This window comes from Cervus elaphus, chromosome 15 (genome assembly GCF_910594005.1).
Source record: "Cervus elaphus chromosome 15, mCerEla1.1, whole genome shotgun sequence".
NCBI classification, from domain to species: domain Eukaryota; kingdom Metazoa; phylum Chordata; class Mammalia; order Artiodactyla; family Cervidae; genus Cervus; species Cervus elaphus.
Genome location: NC_057829.1, coordinates 87,894,639 through 87,916,355, shown reverse-complemented (window position 1 = coordinate 87,916,355; position 21,717 = coordinate 87,894,639). Strand labels below are relative to the sequence as shown.

The 21,717-nt window shown below is 46.0% G+C and overlaps 1 protein-coding gene across 2 annotated transcripts in view; it reads left to right on the top strand.

Annotated features, from left to right (window-relative positions):
• The window catches only part of C15H10orf90 (chromosome 15 C10orf90 homolog), a 252,369-nt gene that overhangs the window by 171,804 nt on the left and 58,848 nt on the right, over positions 1-21,717 (top strand). For both annotated transcript variants that reach the window (XM_043926098.1, XM_043926099.1), the window contains one exon: positions 5,897-7,016. In XM_043926098.1, coding sequence (XP_043782033.1) covers positions 5,897-7,016 — 1,120 coding nt within the window. The remainder of the gene's footprint in view (positions 1-5,896; positions 7,017-21,717) is intronic.

Below are 21,717 nucleotides of genomic sequence, written 5' to 3'. Positions count from 1 at the left end.
TCATCTCACACACTAGTAAAGTAGTGCTCAAAATTCTCCAAGCCAGGCTTCAGTAATATGTGAACTGTGAACTTCCAGATGTTTAAGCTGGTTTTAGAAAAGGCAGAGGAACCAGAGATCAAATTGCCAACATCCACTGGATCATCGAAAAAGCAAGAGAGTTCCAGAAAAACATCTATTTCTGCTTTATTGACTGTGCCAAAGCCTTTGACAATGTAGATCACAATAAACTGTGGAAAATTCTGAAAGAGATGGGCATACCAGACCACCTGACCTGCCTCTTGAGAAACCTATATGCAGGCCAGGAAGCAACAGTTAGAACTGGACATGGAACAATAGGCTGGTTCCAAATAGGAAAAGGAGTACGTCAAGGCTAAATATTGTCACCCTGCTTATTTAACTTATAATGCAGAGTACATCGTGAGAAACGCTGGGCTGGAAGAAGCACAAGCTGGAGTCAAGATTGCCAGGAGAAATATCAATAACCTCAGATAGGCAGATGACACCACCCTTATGGCTGAAAGTGAAGAGGAACTAAAAAGCCTCTTGATGAAAGTGAAAGAGGAGAGTGAAAAAGTTGGCTTAAAGCTCAACATTCAGAAAACTAATATCATGGCATCCAGTCCCATCACTTCATGGGAAATAGATAGGCAAACAGTGGAAACAGGGTCAGACTTTATTTTTTTGGGACTCCAAAATCACTGCAGATGGTGACTGCAGCCATGAAATTAAAATTAAAAGACACTTACTCCTTGGAAGGAAAGTTATGACCAACCTAGACAGCATATTAAAAAGCAGAGATATTACTTTGCCAACAAAGGTCCATGTAGTCAAGGCTATGGTTTTTCCAGTGGTCAAGTATGGATGTGAGAGTTGGACTGTGAAGAAAACTGAGCACTGAAGAATTGATGCTTTTGAACTGTGGTGTTGGAGAAGACTCTTGAGAGTCCCTTGGACTGCAAGGAGATCCAACCAGTCCATCCTAAAGGAGATCAGCCCTGGGTGTTCTTTGGAAGGACTGATGCTGAAGCTGAAACTCCAATACTTTGGCCACCTGATGCGAAGAGTTGACTCGTTGGAAAAGACCCTGATGCTGGGAGGGATTGGGGGCAGGAGGAGAAGGGGACGACAGAGGTTGAGATGGCTGGATAGCATCACCAACTCGATGGACATGAGTTTGAGTAAACTGCGGGAGTTGGTAACGGACAGGGAGGCCTGGCGTGCTGTGATTCATGGGGTCAGAAAGAGTTGGACATGACTGAGCGACTGAACTGAACTGAACTGAGGTCTCAATGGAAAAATAGGATTTCATAAATAAAATTTCCCATACAATTGCGATGTAGATTGAAGGGCAAAGAGTACAATGTTTCCTTCTTAATTTCTCTGTTTATTGGTTGGGGCTTTTGTCAAAACTGAGTCTAAACACCTGAAAGAAATTCAGTAGACGTTAATTTAATAATCCCTGGCCTGGCAATTTGATGACCTGCTTGATGTGACCTCCAGTCTGTTAATTCCATGAAGCCAGGAAGTTTCCTCTGTACCTATCACAGAGCCTGGCACATAGTAGGTGCTCAGTAAATCGTTGATGAGCAAATAAATACAGTAAGTTTCCTACATACGAAAAAGTGTTCATAAATCCAGTTTGTTCGGAAGTCCAACAAAGTTAACCTTGGTACCCAACCAACAAAATCTATCTAGTACTGTACTGTGATGTGTTTATAATATTTTTTCACACAAATAGTCTATACATAAAAACAAACAGAAAATAACCAAAACATTTTAAATCTTACAGCATCTTGAAAAATACAGCAGTATAGTACAACAGCTGGTATACAATGGCTGGAAACATGTTTGCATCTTCACAAGCTTGCAACCTGAAAGTTCATATTTAGGGGACTTACTGTAAATGGTTTGACTACGACTATATGTTATGAATAACAGGATTTGCATTGAAAATAATTGCATGTATTTTACAGTCATATTAACAAAATTTCAATGTGTTGGGTGTGTAATGGGTTATTTCCGTTGATGCAACTCAAAACTCAAATGCATTCATTATAAATTCTAGTAAAATATGCACAGTTTCTATATAAATACCCCCTCATGTCTCCATAGGTTTGCTTACATCAGATATCCACTAATTTCTGCTAAGTCACAAGACAAGTTATACCCTGGAGTTACATAGAATGTTCATGTCTTGGGAGGTGGTTTCAGGCCCATCTTCGGTTTTGATCTGCACAACTCCCATATGAGGTAGTGAAGGCAAATGGATTTTCCTTTGAAACTGGGCTTCCATTAGCATTGACCTCCATGGAACCAGGGTCACTCTGACATCTGGAATGATGATGAAGCTTCAGAAATAAGTTCAGATTCACATCATTCATGTGAGACTTCCCTCATCTGTTTGCATCTAATGGGATCAAAGCCACAGTAGCACTTGCAGCCCCAAAGTAAAGAAATGGTGGTTGATTCTCTAGCCCATCGTCTGGGCCTCTAGAACCTCCTTCCGTAAACCCACAGCCCTGAGGGCGTCCATCTCGTGCTGGTGCTCTGGGTCCCAGCCGTGGCTTCCTGACTCAGCTCAGGTGAGCAGCCCGCTTGATGCAACAGGAGTCATTTCCTGGTCTGCCCTTGTTCCTGGTGAGATGGCCTTCACCCACTCCTAGAAACACACCCCTCATTTCTGGCACCCCTTGTTTATATCAAGGCCAAGGCTCTCATGTGATCTTGAGCCTAAAGGATGGAGTCCCCTTTTGATGCTGGGGACCACAGTACGAGGCAGCCTGGCTACTCCACGAGAATTACCCTGTTTGTTCCCTGGCTATGTAGCTGTGGAAACCAAGGCTGCCTCCACGGTCCTGTGGCCAGTCTGGAAGCCCCTGGCCCAGTATCCTCTCTATCTTATCTGTGCATAAGAATCACCTGGCAGATGCTAAAAAATACAACGTCTGAAGCTTATCCCGAGATTCTGATTCATCTTAGGTCTCCGGAGGGAGGGGTTCAGAAACCTGCGTAAGACATAGATTTAAATCCCAGGTGTCCTCTCTGCAGGTGCTCACTGGCCCAAACTTGGGGGGACTTGCACTCCAAGATCAGTGCTGCCCCGTTTCCAACATGGATATTTGTTTTTCTCTTGGAAGACTTGCGTCAAAGGGGTTCCTTCTGGGTGTGATTAAGCACTTTGTAGGTTGCATGGGAGCAATTATTATCAGAACGAAATTTTACTAAAATGGGAGCAATGATGTTCAAGTCAGGTGACCTGGGGTTGCCACCAGGTGAATGTCGGTTTTCTTTGTAGTGAGTAAACCTCAGCCCTGAAACGTGCTGCGTGCAGGGTCAGGGGGAGGGGGAGGGAAGGGGTCTCGAGCTCCTCAGTGGCTGTCTGTGTTGCCGGCCCTGAAATCAACTGGAAGCTTTAAAGAGGTTTGAGGGGGGAAGGGAGACATGGACACCTGTGGCTGATTCATGTCAAGGTATAGCAAAAACCACCACAATATTGTAAAATAATTAGCCTCCAATTATAATAAATAAATTTAAAATAAATAAAAAGCACCAACGCCTGGGCCCCACCCCCACGGATTCTAAAGGAATCGTTGGAGAGGAGGCCTGAGCATTGGGGATTTTATAAGCACCCAGATGATGCTGTGTATCCTGGACTGAAAACCACCGAAGAGGAGCCCCTGCTTTAGAGAAGAGGGTTCAAGCAGAGTCTGGCTCGCACTGGCCATCTGGAGAAAGGTCGCCATGATGCCTTGATTGTTATTATTATTATTGGCTGAGCTGCGCAGCATTTGAGGTCCTAGTTCTCCGACCCGGGGTAAATCCTGTGCCCCCTACAATGGGCGTGTGTAGTTTTAACCACTGGACTACGCACTCTTAAGACCAGAGCTGCCCTGTTTCCACCGTGGATATTTATTTTTCTCTTGGAAGACTAGTTCCGGTTCTTTTACTTTGTATTGTTTTCTTTGTATTTTCGTGGCCACGCCACATGGCATGTGGGATCTTTGTTCCTCAACCAGAGATCAAGCTCCCACCCACTTCATTGGAAGAATGAAATCTTGACCGCTGGATCGACGGGGAAGTCTGACGTTTTGATTTTTTAAAGGATAATTTTCAAGATTATGTTCCTCTCCATTTCTTCTTACTCACCTAACTCTTGTCATCTTTTGAATTTCCAACTTGCCACATATCTTTACTTTTCATTTTTATTTTATATTGGAGTATAGTTGAGTTACAATGTTAGCCTATATCTTTCAAATGTAACACTTGTAAGCTGATGGAGATTGCCATGAGAACAAGAAAACAAAGGAAAAACCAAGAAATACGAACTGTCCCTCTTCCCATGTCTAATTGCAAGGATGCAAGGAGTCTTGGGTGCTAAGGTCACATGCACGGGTCCTCCAATCAGAAGTCCAGCTGGAGGAGAGCATTCCGATAGCTCAGTGAATGAATGTGAATCCTGCTCTAAAGAAAAGAAAAAGCCACTGTGCTGTCTTATTCCATCTTAGGAAGAGAACAATTTGCTCTCATCAAATGCAGGCCCTCCCCTGTTTGGAAAGAGCAGCCATACGACGACTCTGTCCGCGGTTTTCCGTGAGCTCCCTGGGTCACCTGCATCAGGCTCGCAGGAACGTTGGCTACAATGCAGATGCCTGCACCTCACCCACAGATCCGCAGATTTGGGGCCTGGGGAACCTGCAAGTGTAACATCCCGGGTGATCCTCCGGTTCCTTGGTGTTCACGAGCTGCTGCTCTCCGTGCTGAGCACAGTTATGCCTTCAGGGCCCCAAAGTGAAGATCCCGCAGGCAGCATGGGGAAAGCAGGCCGCTGGGTTATTTTGGGTGCCTTGCAGTGTATGCAAGGGTTCATCTGAAGCGCCTGGAATAAGGAACGTCAGCACAGAGGCTCAGAACCCTGCGAGCATCCCCTGGTGCTGGACACGCTCAATCTTCTGTGTGGTTTTCTGCATTACTTCGTGCACATGTGTGATAAAATCAAAATGAGGGCAGAGTCTTCTTCCTGGTCTCGACCTGGGTAGATGCTTTATTAAAGATCACAGCATGCTGCTTGGACACACTGGTGATTGACTGTCAGGACGTAGGATCTGCTGATTAGGAAGCATGCAGCCCCTTGATCGTGATACTGGACAAGAACTCATGTTCAGGCACCTGGGCATTGAAACGCCACAAACCTGCATCTGTTTTGGCCCAACCCCCCACTGTCATCCCATTCTGTCATGTGCTGTCATTACGGCGTTAGTCTGGGTAGTTGTCAAGCCTGGGCATTTGATTTCCGTTAATTTTTGTTTCTGGACTTTGATCCTGTGATGTCTAGCCTGGGGGAGTGACTGAATTCTGGTCTAGACCCAGCAGAGATGGAGGACTTTGCTGGGGAGTCGGGGACTGAGGTCAGGAGTGGGGGTGCTCTTTGGAATCACATGTCCTGATCCCATGGAGGAGCCTGGACTCATCTCCCATGCACACCTGTGCCCCCGAGTCCCAGCCGTCCTCCGGAACGCACCTTCCCCCTTCTGCAAAGGTGGGAACCTGTATCCAGGCTCTCCTGGGCCTGGTGAAGGTGACTGTTGAGATCTGATTATCCCCATCAACACAAACATCGTTAAATAAGCTCAGTACAGACACCAGCAGAGAAAAACCAATTCCCCAGTCAGAGGAATTTTTCCAGAATGTCTAATCATTTCACAAGCAGATATGGGTTTCCTGCCCTTAAGATGCTCAGAGGTGGTGGGTGTCAGGTGTGTGATGAAAGGCCTTGGGTGAGAAATACTTGAGTGTTAGGAAGGACACTCTCCAGCATCCTCTTGGCCCTTGAAAGAGTTATCTGCCTGCATTACAACAAGCTGCTTGAATAATTACCATCTTTTTCCATTTGCAGGGGACTCTGGCATCTCAGAATACAAAAATGATTTCATCCATAGTCATTTCACAGCTGATTGATGAGAATAAATCAAAAGAAAATGGGGCCGCGTTGCCTGTGCCGTGTGCATGTCCCATGAAGCCATCTCTGGCTAATCGCAGCAGAGTCACCATTAACAGGGCCCTCGAGTTCCTTCCCGGAGGACTGGGAATTCAGACCCCGGCGGGGGAGCCAGGACTCAAGACCAAGCCGCCGCCCAAGGAGGAGAAGCCGTGCAGTGGCCCCCAGAAGGGCTTTGCGTCCATCACCATCACGGCCAGGCGTGTGGGGGCCCCTGCCAGCACCCTGGTGTGGGAAGCTGCTGGGGACCCATTCTGCGTCAAGTGCAGGGCCCGGGATGCCCTGCTTGGGGACCCCTCTGCTCTGGCCGGCAGGGCCAATCCAAGTCAGCAGCACGGACCTTTCACCTGTACAGAGTTCTCCAGAAACAGCTGCGTGATGGGGCTGACGGTCCCCGAGGCCCGTGCACAGCTGTGTGAGGGCCATGGGTACTGGGTCACCAACGTGGACCGCGGGGAGGATCATTTTTCTCCAGGCACCTCGCGGTCACGGGCAGGAAGGAGCCCGCTGTTGTTCAGCTCGTGTGTCCATCTCAGGGTGTCCCAGTCATGTCCCAATCCCGTCTACTGTCTGGACAGGTCCCTGTCAGTCCCTGTGGAGCCGCCTCAGCTTGCTGGCCCCAAGACGCACAGATCCGTCCTGTCCCTCAACCTGAGCTGCAGTTCACACAGGCTGACACCAGATGGCGGAGATGACGCAGAGATCAGAGAGCCTAGACGCGGAGCCCTGAAGCCCGCGCTGCGGGAGGGAGACCAGGACCTCCTTGGCCCACACTGGAACCTGGGTTTGCAAGGAAGTTTCTTGAAGGAAAACCCATCGTTGGGGCAGGTGCGTTTCGGGAACTTGGGGACTGGCAGGTGTCCTTGGAGAGGCCCTCCTCCTTCGGAAAATGCAGAGGTGGGAACTAACCAGATCACCATGAGAAAATGGAAGGAGGACCAGGCGACTCATTGTCCCGCCCGTGGTCATGATCAGGCCCAACTGTCCATTCACATCCCGGGCTGGAGTTACACGGCAGGTGAGTGACGCTCCCATCCTCCCCGCCACCAAGGCAGGCCCCTCCCTTGGTAATGGGTGTAATTGCCAAGGTGCTTAGTGAGATTCTTCTAGGTCAGTTATGCCAAGAAGCAGTTCTCAGTAGTCGCTTCTTCTGTTCCCCTCAGAGCTGACCGTAGCTCCATATCTATGTCTGGTTGGATAGATGTTCTTAGATGATGCTTCTGTAAATTATGAAAGGTCTTCCCATAAACGTGTTTCCATCAGTAGCTCCAGACCGTATGTAATGAGTAGGAAACTCGCCCCAAGTGAAGTTCGTTTAGGCCCTTGTCATTCCAGGGCAGGATGGGAAGAACCAAGGGCCATCCACTCCCAGATGTCTTATCCCTCTGCTCTGAACATCTACATGTCTGGAAGTGTCCAGGCTTCTGTGCTGTTTACTTTTCAATTGGGTCATAGATATTGATGGTTTGGCCTTAGAAACCTGGACCACAAGACTCCATCATGGAGTATATATGTGAGAGTGTGAGTGTGGATAGCAATTATGGGATGTTTTCAAAAAGAGGCAAAATGGGGACTCTCCATAGCAAACAGCAGAAGTAGCAGTTTTCTGTTCCCTTGGTTACGTTTTATGGGGGCAAACTGGCCGGGATGTCTGCCTTTCCGCCATTGCCCAGGGCCAGGCAGAATTCCCAGGGCCAGCTGTTCTGGGTATCCATCACCTTTCTAGGGAGACTGGAGTTGGAGGTGGAGGGGGCCTTAATCAGAGGTCAGATTTCTTTCCTTTCCTGTGTATACTTCTGTGAGAAGCTCTGGTTTATGAATTAGTGACTTACCACTTGGGGAAAATATTTAAAGATAATAGTGATAAAATTGACTAAAATGCATATGCAGCATATGCATAATAATTTTATGGTACAATTTTTGCCCATTAAAAGCTTTATTAATTAATAAAAATGACTGTAAAACATTTTAAAGCTATAATGTGTATAGAAATGTTAAATGATGTAATTAATTTTAACAAGTGTATATATATTGAATGCTCAGAGATTTTTAAGGCAATTTGACGTGGCTTTCGGAACTGATGAGACTGTTGAATGCCTCAGAGCCTGGCAGACTTATTGCAACTAGGAAAATGTTAGCAGCCATCAGTGTTGCAAAGCTGGGCCTCACTTTGGTTTTTAAAAGACATTTCTCAAGTCAGCCATTTCTTGTTCCCTGTTGATGAAGATTCTGGAAATATATGGCCTGTACTGTTGCATGCTTCCCTGTTGAAGCATACCCTGGTCTTTTTGCAGTGTCTCATGGTATGAAATCATAATTTAGATTTACAGCACTTTCAACATAAGAGTCTTAAAAATCACTAGAGCCAAAAAAAAAAAAAAAATCACTAGAGCCAGGACTCAAACATTTATCTCAGAGGAACATGAGCAAAGAAAATCCCCCCATCTTATTCTTGACTTTGGCGCAGAGAAGGTTTCTGCCTGTGACTTTGTGAAATGACTTCTGTAACTGGCTTTCTTAGGCAAAAAGTATGAGTTAATTTTTACCTCCCCTGAGCTGACCTCCCTCAGAATAGATCTAATCCCGATGAGGCAGGTGTGGAGTGTTTGAGAGGCTCCAAGTTGCCTGTCCCTGCTCCACCATTTGAGGAAGGAGAAGCTCATGGAGGCCAGATCACCTTCTTAGAGTTGCTCATCTATTATTTTGCAGCACATTGAACATGCAGAAGCCACACTAACTCTCTAAGCCTGTTTCCTCATCTGGGTAACTACAGAAGGGGTTGTATTTGGTATTCGTGAAGTTTCCCTTAAGCTTTAACAAATTCTGCTCTTTTTGAGATGAAATCTATAAGGGAAAGAGGTTCCATGTGACTCTGGGCCCTCAGTCATGAAGTTCAGAGTTACAGAACCTTGGGCTTACTGGAACACATGCGTTCATGTGTGTAAATGCACACACACGTGTGCACACATGTGTGCACACACACACACACATATCCCTGTAATGTGCATTCTCACTCAGAAACTCATTTGCAATGGGATGCATTTCTTCCCAGTGACAAGAAAGCACTTCTTGTTCACATGATAGGACTCTTGGCCTGAAATTTATAAGCACAGCTCATCACGGATTCTAACAACCACAGTCTGTCCTAGCGTAGTCAACGTAAGTCTGCAAGGGTGAGCTCTCCGACCTTCAGTCTTGACAAAGCTTTTTAACCTTAAGGTGAGTACTTGCCAACAGTGGTGATGCTCATTAAAACGCAAAGGAACTGTTTGTGTTTTTTTCATTTGAAACTGGAATCTTATCTGAGGCATTCTTGACAGCCGCCTGTGGTTACACATGCTATTAGCGGTCTTCATACTTCATAGGTGAAGTATGGTTCACCTGTGGTTCATCGGAAGAATCCGACTCTTTGTATCTGAAGGATTCCAAAATATCAAATGAGCGGTATCCTCACTAGCCGACTTGCATTCTGCTGCAAGGTAAGTGCAGCCCTGGAGATTCTGCCCAAATGGAGGCAAAGCAATTTCAGCTCTAGTTATTAGGTCATCAGACAGACAGTCCTATAAATTGTATTCTTGAAAGAGCCTCCAGGACGCACACCCAGAAAGATTACTAAGATTAGAGAAAATGAGATGCTATCAAGTGCTTTGTGTAATGCAGATTGGCTGTGGCTGCCAGGACACGCATTTTTAACATACCCAGTGGGTATCTGTTCTCTTTTCAGAGGCTGAGGGCTTGGGAATGCGTTCCATCTTTGTTAATTTCCTCAGTCCCTGTAAGTTTGTTACTTCTCCACTGTTAGAAGTATCCTGCTGGCACCTGGTAGGTGGGCATTCAACAAATCCCAGCATCTACTGGTAGGGAAGAATTTCACCATCACCACCACCCCACCATCACCATCTTATCAATACCCACAACACACACTGTGGAAATCCTAGAGGCTAAGTCCTGGGTTACATGCACTGTATTCATTACTTTGAATCATTCAAATCCTTCTATGAAGAGAATATCATTATTCCTATTTTGCAGAAAAGACAGACAAGGCTTGAAGATTAAATAACGTGCCCAGGCCCACCTGGCCAGAAGGTGCCAGAGCTGAGTTCAGTCCTGTGTGTTTGCTCCAGCTGTGCCATCCTCAGTGAGAGCACAGAATAGATCAAGTTAGGAAGCTGGGGACTCTCTCAGTGGTGGCCCCATCTCCATTACCACTGTCCAAGGTGATGCTCAAACACTGCTCCCGGGTGTATAAATAGGACCAGCATTTGGTGCCCAGTTACCCTGGTAGAATCTGTTAGGAGAATAAGCAGCACACTTAATTTCTAGCTGTGTGTAACAAGCCTTGCCATTGACACAGTTAAAACTTACTGGCTCAGACGTCCTTCATAGCCGGAGATCTATTCTCCTGGTGTTCTGTGGGACAGAGAGCTGGCCTGGATGTTTCTCTCTTCACTGGGTGTTGCATACCTAAGCCAGTATCGAGTTCCATACATTACTTATTGCCAGTTTCATTTCCTATCTGTGGTCTAGATCTGAAGCTTTCTGCTGTTCCTGAGACACCCAAGTAGATGGGCCAGAACCACCTGTTTCTATTTCGATGCTTGTGGAGAAGACACTGTTGAATGGACACCATCTGCCTACATGTTGGCACATTCTAGGTGGACACCCATGTTCTAGGTGGACGCCCATGTTCTATGTGGACGTCCATGTTCTAGGTGGACACGCTATCTTAGAATGGCTGTGGTGGCATCGGTCTGAGAAGTCCTCAGTTGGAGTTTAGTCAGAAGACTAAGAAATACAGCATTCCTTCCGTGACCTGGAATCACTAGTGGCCAAAGCTGGGAATGACTGGAGAGGGAGGAATCCCTTCCAGGTCACGGAAGGAATGCTGTGTTTGCTAACGTTCTGACACAGTGATCTAATGCATTTGTAGCAGTGAGGTTTATTTCATGAAGAAACCACTTGCACCATTCAAGGGAAGGCTACATGACACTGTGTGTATACATGCCAGGTCTACCAGAGAAGCCTGCGTCACACTCAGCTCTCAAGCCCATGAAGACTTCTTGCTAGAAATGCCAGAAGACATTTGAGGAGGAACCCTTGTTTTACAACTGTGCTTTTTTCTTAAATGATCTAGAACTGGGGTTGGCAAGCATTTTTTTTTTCTTTTTGGAAAGGGCCAGGTAGCAATTAAGTATAGGCTTTGCAGGTCACATGGTCTCCATAGCCGCTACTCGGCTCTGCCTTCGTAGGATGAAAGCAGCTGCAGACAATGTGTAAATAAATAAGCATGGCTCTGTTCCAATAAAACTTTATTGTCCAAAGCTAGCCGTGGCCCAGATTTGACTTGCCAGCTATAATTTGCCTGCTCTTTGTTATCTATTCTCCAAGACAAAGTTTGCCCTGTTGGCCATTATTCCATGTTGGAGTCTGTGGAAATCCAGCTCTCTCTGAGATGGCCATGAATGGACATTTATTGCTCAGTGCTCTTGGAGTGGCACATTGATGGCTTTAGAACATGAATGTTCTGTGATGCAGTCACAATGAAAGCCTCAGAGGGCTCTGAATTTGGAGTGGCCTTTCAGAGTTACTCTGGGGGCGAGGGGACAGGGCCTCAGTCCTGGGATGGGGATATGACCTTTGGCCTGCCTTCTGGTTGCCATAGTTATGCTGAACTTACCAGGACTGTCTTCCTGCAGGGCCCCAGCTGCAGTGAGGGACTGCATCCTTCATCCCAGAGGAGAGGATCTGAGTGCATCCCAGCTGGCCAGTCTGCAATTTAATCATTCTCTCTTCTCTGTGGCCTCATAATTCTCTAAAACAAGTAGATCTTTCAGGGCTGGACCTGGGGCAACAGGGGTTGGGGGGTGGGGTATGGATCTTAGCACCTGTTTGAAGAAATCCTGCATTCCCATCCTGGACCATTTTTGTTTTGGTTTTTCTGTTTCTTTTCTTTTCTTCTTCTTTTTTTTTGGGGGGGGGGTTGTTTTTTTACATGCACTCCAAAAAACCTAACTCTTTTGGTTTACTCTAGCAAATCCACTCTTCACTGCCCCACTCCCCAGAGGCACTTGCTTCTCGTTCTGCCTTCTCTGCCTTTCCCCCACTGTTCCCTTTGCCTGGGAAAGCCCTCTTTCTCTCTTCACTGATGCTAATTTTCCCAAAACCTTTCTTGGAATGTTTTCTTGGAGCATAGCTTCCTCTGGGAACGCTCTCACTCTTCCTAACTGGTCCTACTGTTGACATTCACTCAACAAACGTATACTGAAAAGAGAAGCTGGGGGCAGTGACTTGGGCACAGGACGGCAGGGGTGCTGAGAAGTGGTCAGATTCAGGGGCGGTTTTGCCAAGGACGGGATGGGTGGGCAGTGTCCTCAGTGGCCGGAAGTGCCCGCAGGATGTGTCTAACCCTCTGCAGAGTCCTGAGGCTCCTCGCCTCTCAGAGCTTCTCAACCTGAGGGGGACCCTTGCTCCCCACGGCCAGCGCCCGGCCAGCACTCACACAGGGGCCGCACACCGTCCTGTTGTGGGCGGGGGGTGGTGGCCGAGGACCAGGTGTGCGATCTTAGGACGGTGCCTGCTTGCTGGGAAAAGGAGACTTGAGAAGAATGAGATTTTGCATTTTGTGTTATCGTTCACAGCAAGAGCAGCTAGGGCGCCTTAGAATCAGCTCACAAACGGACAGTGAAACAGGCCCCCTGGTGTGTAGCAACAGCTGAGAGCAGGACGAGTAAACCTCAGCCCGGGGACTGAACCAGCCTTCGGCCTGTCCTTGTAAATCAAGTTTCACTGGAACTTTGTCGTTCAGTCGCTAAGTCGTGCCCGACTCTTTGCAGGCCAAGGACTGCAGCACGGCAGACTTCTCTGTCCTTCCCCATCTCCCGGACTTTGCTCAGATTCATGTCCTTTGAGTCGGCGATGCTGTCCAACCATCTCATCCTCTGCTGCCCCTCCCTTCTCCTTTTGCCTTCAACCTTTCCCAGGACCAGAGTCTTTTCCACTGAGTCAGCTCTTCACATCAGGTGGCCAAAGTATTGGAGCTTCAGCATCAGCCCTTCCAACAAGTATTCAGGGTTGATTTCCTTTAGGAGGGACTGGTTTGATCCCCTTGCTGTACAAAGGCGTCTTCTCCAGCACCACTGGGACACGGCCATGGTTGTCGCTTCACACCCTGTTCTGTGGCTGCCTTGCACTCCCAGTGGTGTTGGGTAGCTGGGACGGGACTGAGCCACAAAGCTTGCAGTATTTACCACTGCGTCTTTAGAGAAAAGGTGCGCCAGCCCCTGCTCAAGGGCGCGCTCCGGGTGACTGTGGGCAGGTCTCCTCCCCCCATAGTCTCCATGTCTTTATCTGTGAAACGACAGACACAGACCAGATTCTCTCTTGAGCTCTCCTCTCCTAGGACATGAACTTATGCATTCTCCTGCCTCTGGTTCTCTGTCGCAGTAGCTGTTCAGACGTCGGTTGTCGGGCTGGAGAGATACTCAGAGTCAAAGGGCAAAGCTCTCTCCTACTGGCCTCGCGCACTCTGGGGTCTCCTCTGCCCCTCTCACACGTCCCTGTCTGGCTTCCTCTGATTCTTTCCTCCCCCTCCCCGGAGGTAGGTGCCCGCTGAGGCTCATCCTTGGTACGCGGCTTTCCTGCCTCTTTCTTTGCCTCTTTAGCAGCAAAATCAGGCCCTTGCGTGCCACCCACCGTCCTTGGTAAGTGGCTGGGGCGTGTGTCCAGCCCTGGACCTCCTGGCGGTGCCAGACCAGACCCCCGTCTAGACAACCTTCCCCCGCTCCCGTGGGGGCCACGGCGGGCAAGCCTTCCGTTCCACAGAGCTGACAGGAAACCCAGACATGATCGGCTTACCACGCAGGTTACACTCTGGTGGGGACACAGACACCCAACGATGCCCCTAAGTGCGTACGTCATCATAGACTGGTCGGTGCTGGGAGGGCAGCGGAGGACCGTGAGAGTAAAAAGGAAGGTTTCATTTAGAAGAGGGGGCTTACCACGATGATCTCTCTAAAGAAGGGACTTTTTTATTTTTACAACTTTATCGGAAAATGGTTGATTTGCAGTGTCATGTTAGCTTCAGCTGTACGGCAAGGTGATTCAGTTATATTATACATTCATTTGTTCCTTTTCAGATGGTTTTCCCATAGTGTTTATTACAGAGCATTGAGTAAAGTTCCCTGTGTTCTACAGGAGGTCCTTGGTGGTTACCTATTTTATATACAGGAGTATGTGTGTGTGATTTTTTTTTAATAAAGATTTTTTATGTGGATCATTTTTAAAGACGTTATTGAATTTGTTCCAATACTGCTTGTTTCACATTTTCGTTTTCTGCTATGTGGGACCCTGGCTGCCTGACCAGGGATCAAACCCTCAGCCCTTGCGTTGGAAGGCAAAGTCTTAACCCCTGGACTACCAGGGAAGTCCTTGTATGTGATTCTTGAGAAGCATATACATGAGGGACCAGCATGTGAGGATGTTTCTAGGCAGAGATGAGCTTGGCATCTTTGAGATGTTGAGGAGGCCAGTGTGTCTGCAGCATAGCAAGCAGGACCACAAGGCTGAAGCTCGAGGCTGAAGAAGGGAGCTCATGAAATAGTTCAGACTGGGGCTTCAAGACCAGAATAAGGATTGACAATTTTATCCTAACAGCAGTGAGATGTAGTGATATGGTGTATTAAGAAGATCACCTTTCCTTTTCGGAAGGTGAGGGATAAAGGAGGTGAGGTCATTGCCATTAAGTAGACGAGATTTGTATGGAAGGATGGAGGCTGGAAAAAGAGTCTGATGGTGGAATTCACAAGTCTTGAGTATCAGTGAGGTCAGAAGGGGGATGGGAGTGGCAAGGATGACATCTGACTTCTCAGCTTGGGCACTGGGAGATTTGGGGGCTTTTAAAAAAAGACTTTGTGTTTTCGAGCAGTTCTGAGTTCACAGCAAAATTGAGGGGAAGGTACAGAGATTTCCCATACACCCCCCACCACATCCACAGCCTCCCCTACTCTCCACATCCACCAGCAGAGTGATGTATTTGCTACAACCGATGAACCTACATTGATGCATCATTGTTACCCAAAGGCCATAGCTTTCATTAGGGTTCACTCCTGGTGTGGACCTCTGATGAGTTTGGAAAAAAATGTATAATGACAGGAATCCTATAGAATAGTCTCACTGCCCCCCCCCAAATCCTGTGTTCCCTGTATTTATCCTTCCCCACCCAAACTCTGGCAACCACTCATCCTTTTACTGACTCCATAATTTTGCCCTTTCCAAAATGTCATATACTTGGAAACATACTATACACAGCCTTTTCAAATTGGCTTCTTTCACTTACTAATAGGCATTTAAAACCCCTCCATGTCTTTCCATTGTGTGAAAGCTCATTTCATTTGAAGTATGAATAATATTCCATTGTCTGGATAGACCACATTTTATTAGTCTATTGACCTAAACAAGGACATCTTGATTGCTTCCAAGTTTTTGGCAATTATGAATGAAGCTGCTATAAACATCCATGTGTAGTTTTTTGTGTAGACATAAGTTTTCAACTCCTTTGGGAAATACCAAGAAATATGATTGCCGGATCATATGGTAAGAGTATGTCTGGTTTTGTAAGAACCTGCCAAACTGTCTTCCAAAGTGGCTGCACCATTTTGCATTCTCACCAGTAATGAATGGGAGTTCCGGGAACTCTATATCCTTGCCAGCATTTGTTGGTGTCAGTGTTCTGGATTGTGACTGTTCTAACAGTTGCGTAGTGTATCTTCTTGTTATAATCTGCAGTTCCCTGGTAGCATATGATGAGCATCTTTTCATATGCTTATTTTCCATCTGTGTGCCTTCTTTGTCAATGTGTCTATAAAAATTTTTGGTCTATTTTTTTATTTGACTTGTTTGCTTTCTGACAGTTGAATTTTAAGAGTTCTTCATATATGTTGAATAACAGGGGAGAAGCTTGTTATCCAGATGGGGAGAATGTGAGGAGAGGTGTAGAAGATCCCGGGTACCACTAGGACAAGTTGTGTCTGAAGTGTCAGTGGGACATGCAGGGCATGCAAACTGCAAGCTGAAAGTTGGACCCGAGAATCCAGAGCCCAAAACAACGTTCCAGGATAGAGTTATGGTTTGGGGGATGGTCTCCCTAGAGCTGACGTTTTATGCCACAGCAGTGTTTGAGAGCATCTAGGAAAAGAGAAGGACAAGAAACAACAGGGATCTGGGCATGCTAAGGTTTAAAGGTCTGGCAGGAGCCACCATTTCACCTCAACACTAGTACAATAGTCACCAAGGCCCCTGCTCTTATTTCTGTGGTCTTGCTGTGTGTCCTGCTCTGTTCAGGTACTTCATGGGTTTTAATCGAGTTACTCCTCCCTAAAAGTCTGTAGGGAAGGTACACCAATTAGCTTCATTTTCCAGGAATGCACAGCTCCTTGAGTGGGGGTGGTGCAGACTCCACGCTCATGCCTCTTTCTGTGTTCCACGGCCTTCTGATGGCATGTCCCAGGCCACTGTTGTCGCTTTTCTGCTCAGATTTCCTCCTGCTCTTGGTAAGGGTCCCCTTACCTCCTGGCTCCCAGGCTTACGAGTTAGCGTCAACTCTGCTTCCTCGCTCTCCCTTGCTTCCACGTTAAATCACTGGCAAAGTAGAAAGTCTCTGATGCCCATCCCTTTTTCTCCATGGCCACAGCCACTCTCCTCACTCAGACCTTTATTGTCTTCATGAAATTTCTGTGCACCAGGAGATTTATTTTCCTGACTATAATACATTATAGGCAACTATGAATAACAAAGAGCAAAATAAAAAGTTCACTACCCTTAAGTAATCACGTTTCACATTTGGGGATACTTTCTTCCATTCTCTTTCTATGCATGTCTGTTTTTTGCTCACAAATGGCTGAGATCCTGCTGCATATGTAATTTTCCTCTGGGTCTCTGCCACTCAATGCTGTATCATAAATTTTTCTTGATATTAACAGGACTTTACGAAGATAGCTTTCATTGACTATGCAGGGGTGTGCTTTATGGATATATCATAGTTTAACTATTTCTTCATTGTTGGTCCTTAAAGTAGTTACTCGTTTTTCACTTTTTGGAGTAATACTGATGTAAACACTGGCTTTCTGTATGCTGCCTTATTTCCTTTCGAAAAAAATATCCTTGAAATGGAATGTCTAAATCAGAGAGTATCCGCCTTTTTAAGGTACTTGACACGGATGCCAATTTAGACTCCAAGAGAAGCCCAGGTGAGTGCCTTTCTGCATGTGCTTGGCCAACATTAGATGTTAATTTGCAAATGCTCCCAAATTTCCAGATGAAAAACTGCTGCTCTGTTGAGATTTGGGCTGGTGTTTCCATGGTCGCTAGTAAGAGGGAACATTTGGCTTCGCGGTTCCTGCTTCTCCCCGTGACCTTGACCATGGCTGACTCAGTGCCCCCACCCCAGTGTTGCCATCCCTCTCTCCTCCTTGGCAGCATCAGCTTTGGGGGCCAGATAATTCTCTGTTGTTGGGGCTGTCTGTGCACCGTAGGATGTTCGACAGCATCCCTGGCCTTACCCACGAGATGCCATTAGACCCCCCTCTCAGTGGTGACGAGCACAGGTGTCTCCAGATTGTATCTGGGTTGGGGGCGAAATGACAGAATCATCCCTGGTGGAGAACCCCAGGCCTGCTCTGTGTCCCGCCTCCCTATAGCCCGTGGGCACCGGGGACCACCTGCTTGGCAAGCCGCCTGGCTCACCAGATGTGACACAGCCTCAGGGCGTCCTCCCAGTTCCGTCTCTCCAGGACTCAACTCCCAAGAATTCAGTTGCCTTTTAATGTCGTGTATTTGCTGTGTCTTGGGGGCCATGTTTCTTCCTCTAGACAGTACTGTCCTGGAGGTCAGGATCCAAGTCCGAGTTAACGGCAGTGAGCCCTCCATACCCGGCAGTGAGCCATGGGGCCCAGCACACGTGTCAGGACCTGGGTGCTGGGCAGAGGACAGGCCATTCTGATGACCCAACAAAGCCTTGCTGATGTCAGGGTCACTTAAAAGCTTGCTGCCTTTTCTTCTCCAAACCACCTCTCCCCGTGATCATATCCCAAACCTCTCTGGCCAGGGAAGGGTGGCGAGCCATGTAAGATTCACTGTCCAGAGGTAGGTTGTGAAAATAAAGTGAAAGCCTTCCTACTTTGTTTTAAAATGGAGGGAAAAAATTCTCAGAACATTGTCTCTCTCCAAAAACTTAGTAAGAATAATCAAATTTTGTCCAAGGAAGAACTTTATTATCCTTCAGATGGTCAAATGTAAAAAAATAGGAAATGCATGAACAATATTAAAAGATATTTTGAAGGTTTTTTGGAGGTGGGGATTTATTTCTATGTATTACTTTGGTGAGGTTTGTTGAGATTTTCCTTATAATCTGAAGTTCAGAACATTCCCCAGAGTCTATCTGGTCTCTAAAGTTTGCTCATGTCAGCCACCCTAGCTGTCTCTATGGAGAAAAAAGGTTTGTGTTTGTTTTTTTTTTTTCTTCTTTCTGAGTAACCCCCTCAATTATACAAATGGGTTGTGTCCCCATGTTGCTTAGGAAATGCTCATTCTCATGGGCCACTTGCTCAGGTTTGCCTGAGATAGATTAAGATAAATGGATTCAAGGGCCATGTGTGCATGCTAAGTCACTTGAGTTGTATCCAACTCTGCGACCCTATGGACTGTAGCCCACCAAGATCCTCGGTCCATGGGATCCTCCAGGCAAGAGTACTAGAGTGTGTTGCCATTCCCTCCTCCGGGGGATCTTCCTGACCCGGAGAGTCAAACCACATCTCTTATGTCTCCTGCATTGGCAGGCAGGTTCTTTACCACGAGGGCCACCTGGGAAGCCCTAAGGCCCACAGCCAACTGATAGGATAATGGTCTGCTCTTTGAAAGAGAAATCTGCAGATCAGCCCTCTCTACATGATTGAGAAACAGTGATAGGCTGACCTGGCAGGAGCACCTTGAATTTGGGAATGAGACCCATCTGAGTTTCTTCTGGCTGGTTTCTGGCCTTGCATCCTCAATGAGGTCGTTTGCATGAAGAGCGCTGGGCAGTGTGGTGGATGGTGGGAACTCAGTACACTTCATTATCATCACTAGTCTTCATTATCATCTAAGCTGTCTGCAGGAAATCAACTGAGACATGGTCTTGGAAAGAGGAAGTGGTCACAACAGTCTGTAAGGAAAAGCATTCCATATAGAGATCACCCTGGGAACAACCAGGGGAATGCGAGAAATAGGTGGTATGAAACCTTTGGGGTCTGTTCAACTGTAAATGAGTCTGGTGAAAGGTAGAGGCGTATCCACTTTTGGAGTATCGATGGACCGTATTTAGGTGATTTCGTTCAGACGGCCTGTGTAGAGAGTGAACAGATGACTTTGAGGTCCTGCAGCGACCTGTCCTGCACCTGCATAAATATATGTGCGTGTACCAACTGACCCGCCTGAGTTCAGAAATGGTACCCAAGGAGCTGTGCGAAGTGGAGCGTCAGAGCCCAGGCAGCAGAGTTTGGAGAAGTGGTCCACAACACACTGAACATCACAGGGCTGTGCATTTGGGACTCGAGCTGAGCGAGACCTCGGGGAGAATTTGTGACGATGTGATGGGTTGCGGCAAAGCCTGTCCTGATTCTCTCAGCCACAAGATCTACCTTGGCTGTTGGCACTGCTGGTCACACCGTGGTTTCTCTCCAGGTCTAAAAACCATCCGTGAGAATTCTCCTTAGAAAAAGGCGTATATTTCAGTTCCATTGTTTTTATAAAGTTTTTGCCCCCTCTTATAGAAAACATAAAAAAGCATGTCCATTGTAAAAAGTAAAATGTAGATAAGCAAAAGGAGGAAAGTAAAAACCAACCATAACACCACTACCCTCGGATAGACATCACTGTTAATTTCAGTCCATCTTCCCAGATAGATTACTTGGATCATCTCATCTATGCAACAGAGGTTTTTTTTTTTTTTTTTAGTTTTTCTTTCCTTTTCTTAACAGAGGCTCATGCAAAGCATCATTTTGGAGATTGCTTTTTCTCAGCAACTGACTGTCAAGTTTCCTTTCATGTCTACATATTCCTCTATTAATCATTTAATAGCTGCCAAGGCTTCTGTTGTAAGGATTTACCTAGGTTATTTTTTGAAAAATCTTCCTGTTAAATAGATTGTTTTTATTTCTGCTGTTTATAACAATGTGTTGATAAATGTCCTTGTAGAGAAATTTTTGTGGGCATTTCATGTGATTTCTTTAAGCCAGAGTCCTAGAATTTCTAGGTCAAAGGAAAGGCACAATTTTAAGGCTTTTTAATAGAGATTTCCAAATGATACTCTGTAACAGTTGATCAAGCTACATTATCAACACCTAAATAATGGCTGCCTTGAACATCTGTAGGCATTTGGTATTAACATTACAAAAACTTTCATGTGATTTTGATAAGTGAAAAATAATATTTAAGATATATATATATATCAATTTCTCAGGTGGCGCTAGTGATAAAGAACCTGCCTGCCAATGCAGGAGATATAAGAAACGTGGGTTTGATCCCTGGGTCAGGAAGATCCCCTGGAGGAGAGCTTGGCAACCCACCCACTCCAGTATTCTTGTCTGGAGAATCCCATGGACAGAGGCGCCTGGAGGGCTATAGTCCATGGGGCCACAAAGAGTTGGACGTGACTGAAGTGACTTAGCATGCATATTAATTTGCATTTTTTTTTTGGAAGATGTTAAACTTTCTCATGTGTTTGTTACACATCTGTGTTTCTTCTGTAAATTTCCTCTATGTTTTCTTTGGTCATTTTGTCCTCAGCCTTTTTTTCTTTTGAATCTTTATGTTAAATATATCCTTTTGTGTTTACATTTTAATGTCTATCATTCCTTTTTAAGCTTTGGATTTTGAAATAATTTTAGGTTATCAGGAGACTTCCAAAGATAGTACAAAGAGTGCCTGTGTATCCTGTATATACAGCTTCTCCTTATAATCACAGGATTTTTATCTAAGCCAGAGTTTCTCAGCCTTGGCACTATTGACATCTTGGGCTGGATGATGCTTGGTTGCAGAGGGCTATCTTGTATACTGAAGGATATTTATCAGCGTCTCTGACCTCTGCCCATGAGATGCTAGTTTACAAACACTCCCTAGTTTACAAACAAAAACATCTCCAGACATTGCTAAATGTTCCCTGGGGAGCAAAATCACTTGCATTTTGAGAATCGATGGTCTGAACTAAGCAATTTGTATTGCCACAGTGTTATTTAACTAAACTACAGACTTTCTTCAGGTTTCACCAGTTTTTCCACTAATGTCCTTTTTCTATTCCAGGACCCCATCCAGGACTCCATGTTGCATTTAGTCATCATGTCTGTTTATGGTAATTTTTGACATTCAGATGTTTTTATCTTCTTAATCTCTTCCCTTTTATTTTCACTGACAGGCTTACAGTGGCCTTTTCTAGGCCGTTTCTCTCTAGCTCCTTTATTTAAATCTGTAATCCCTCTGAATGTATTTCCTCAGATGGGGTAAGGTTGGGATCTATTTTTCATAAATGGTTTGCCAGTTGTCTGTGGCTATTGATGGGATAATGCATTATTTCTTTCCTGGTTGGAAATGCCAATAATTTATAGAATTTGTGTTTTATGCAAGGATTTTCCTGACTTATGCAGTTGTTTTCTTCTAGAAATTTTCATGCCACTTGAATATTATATGACTTG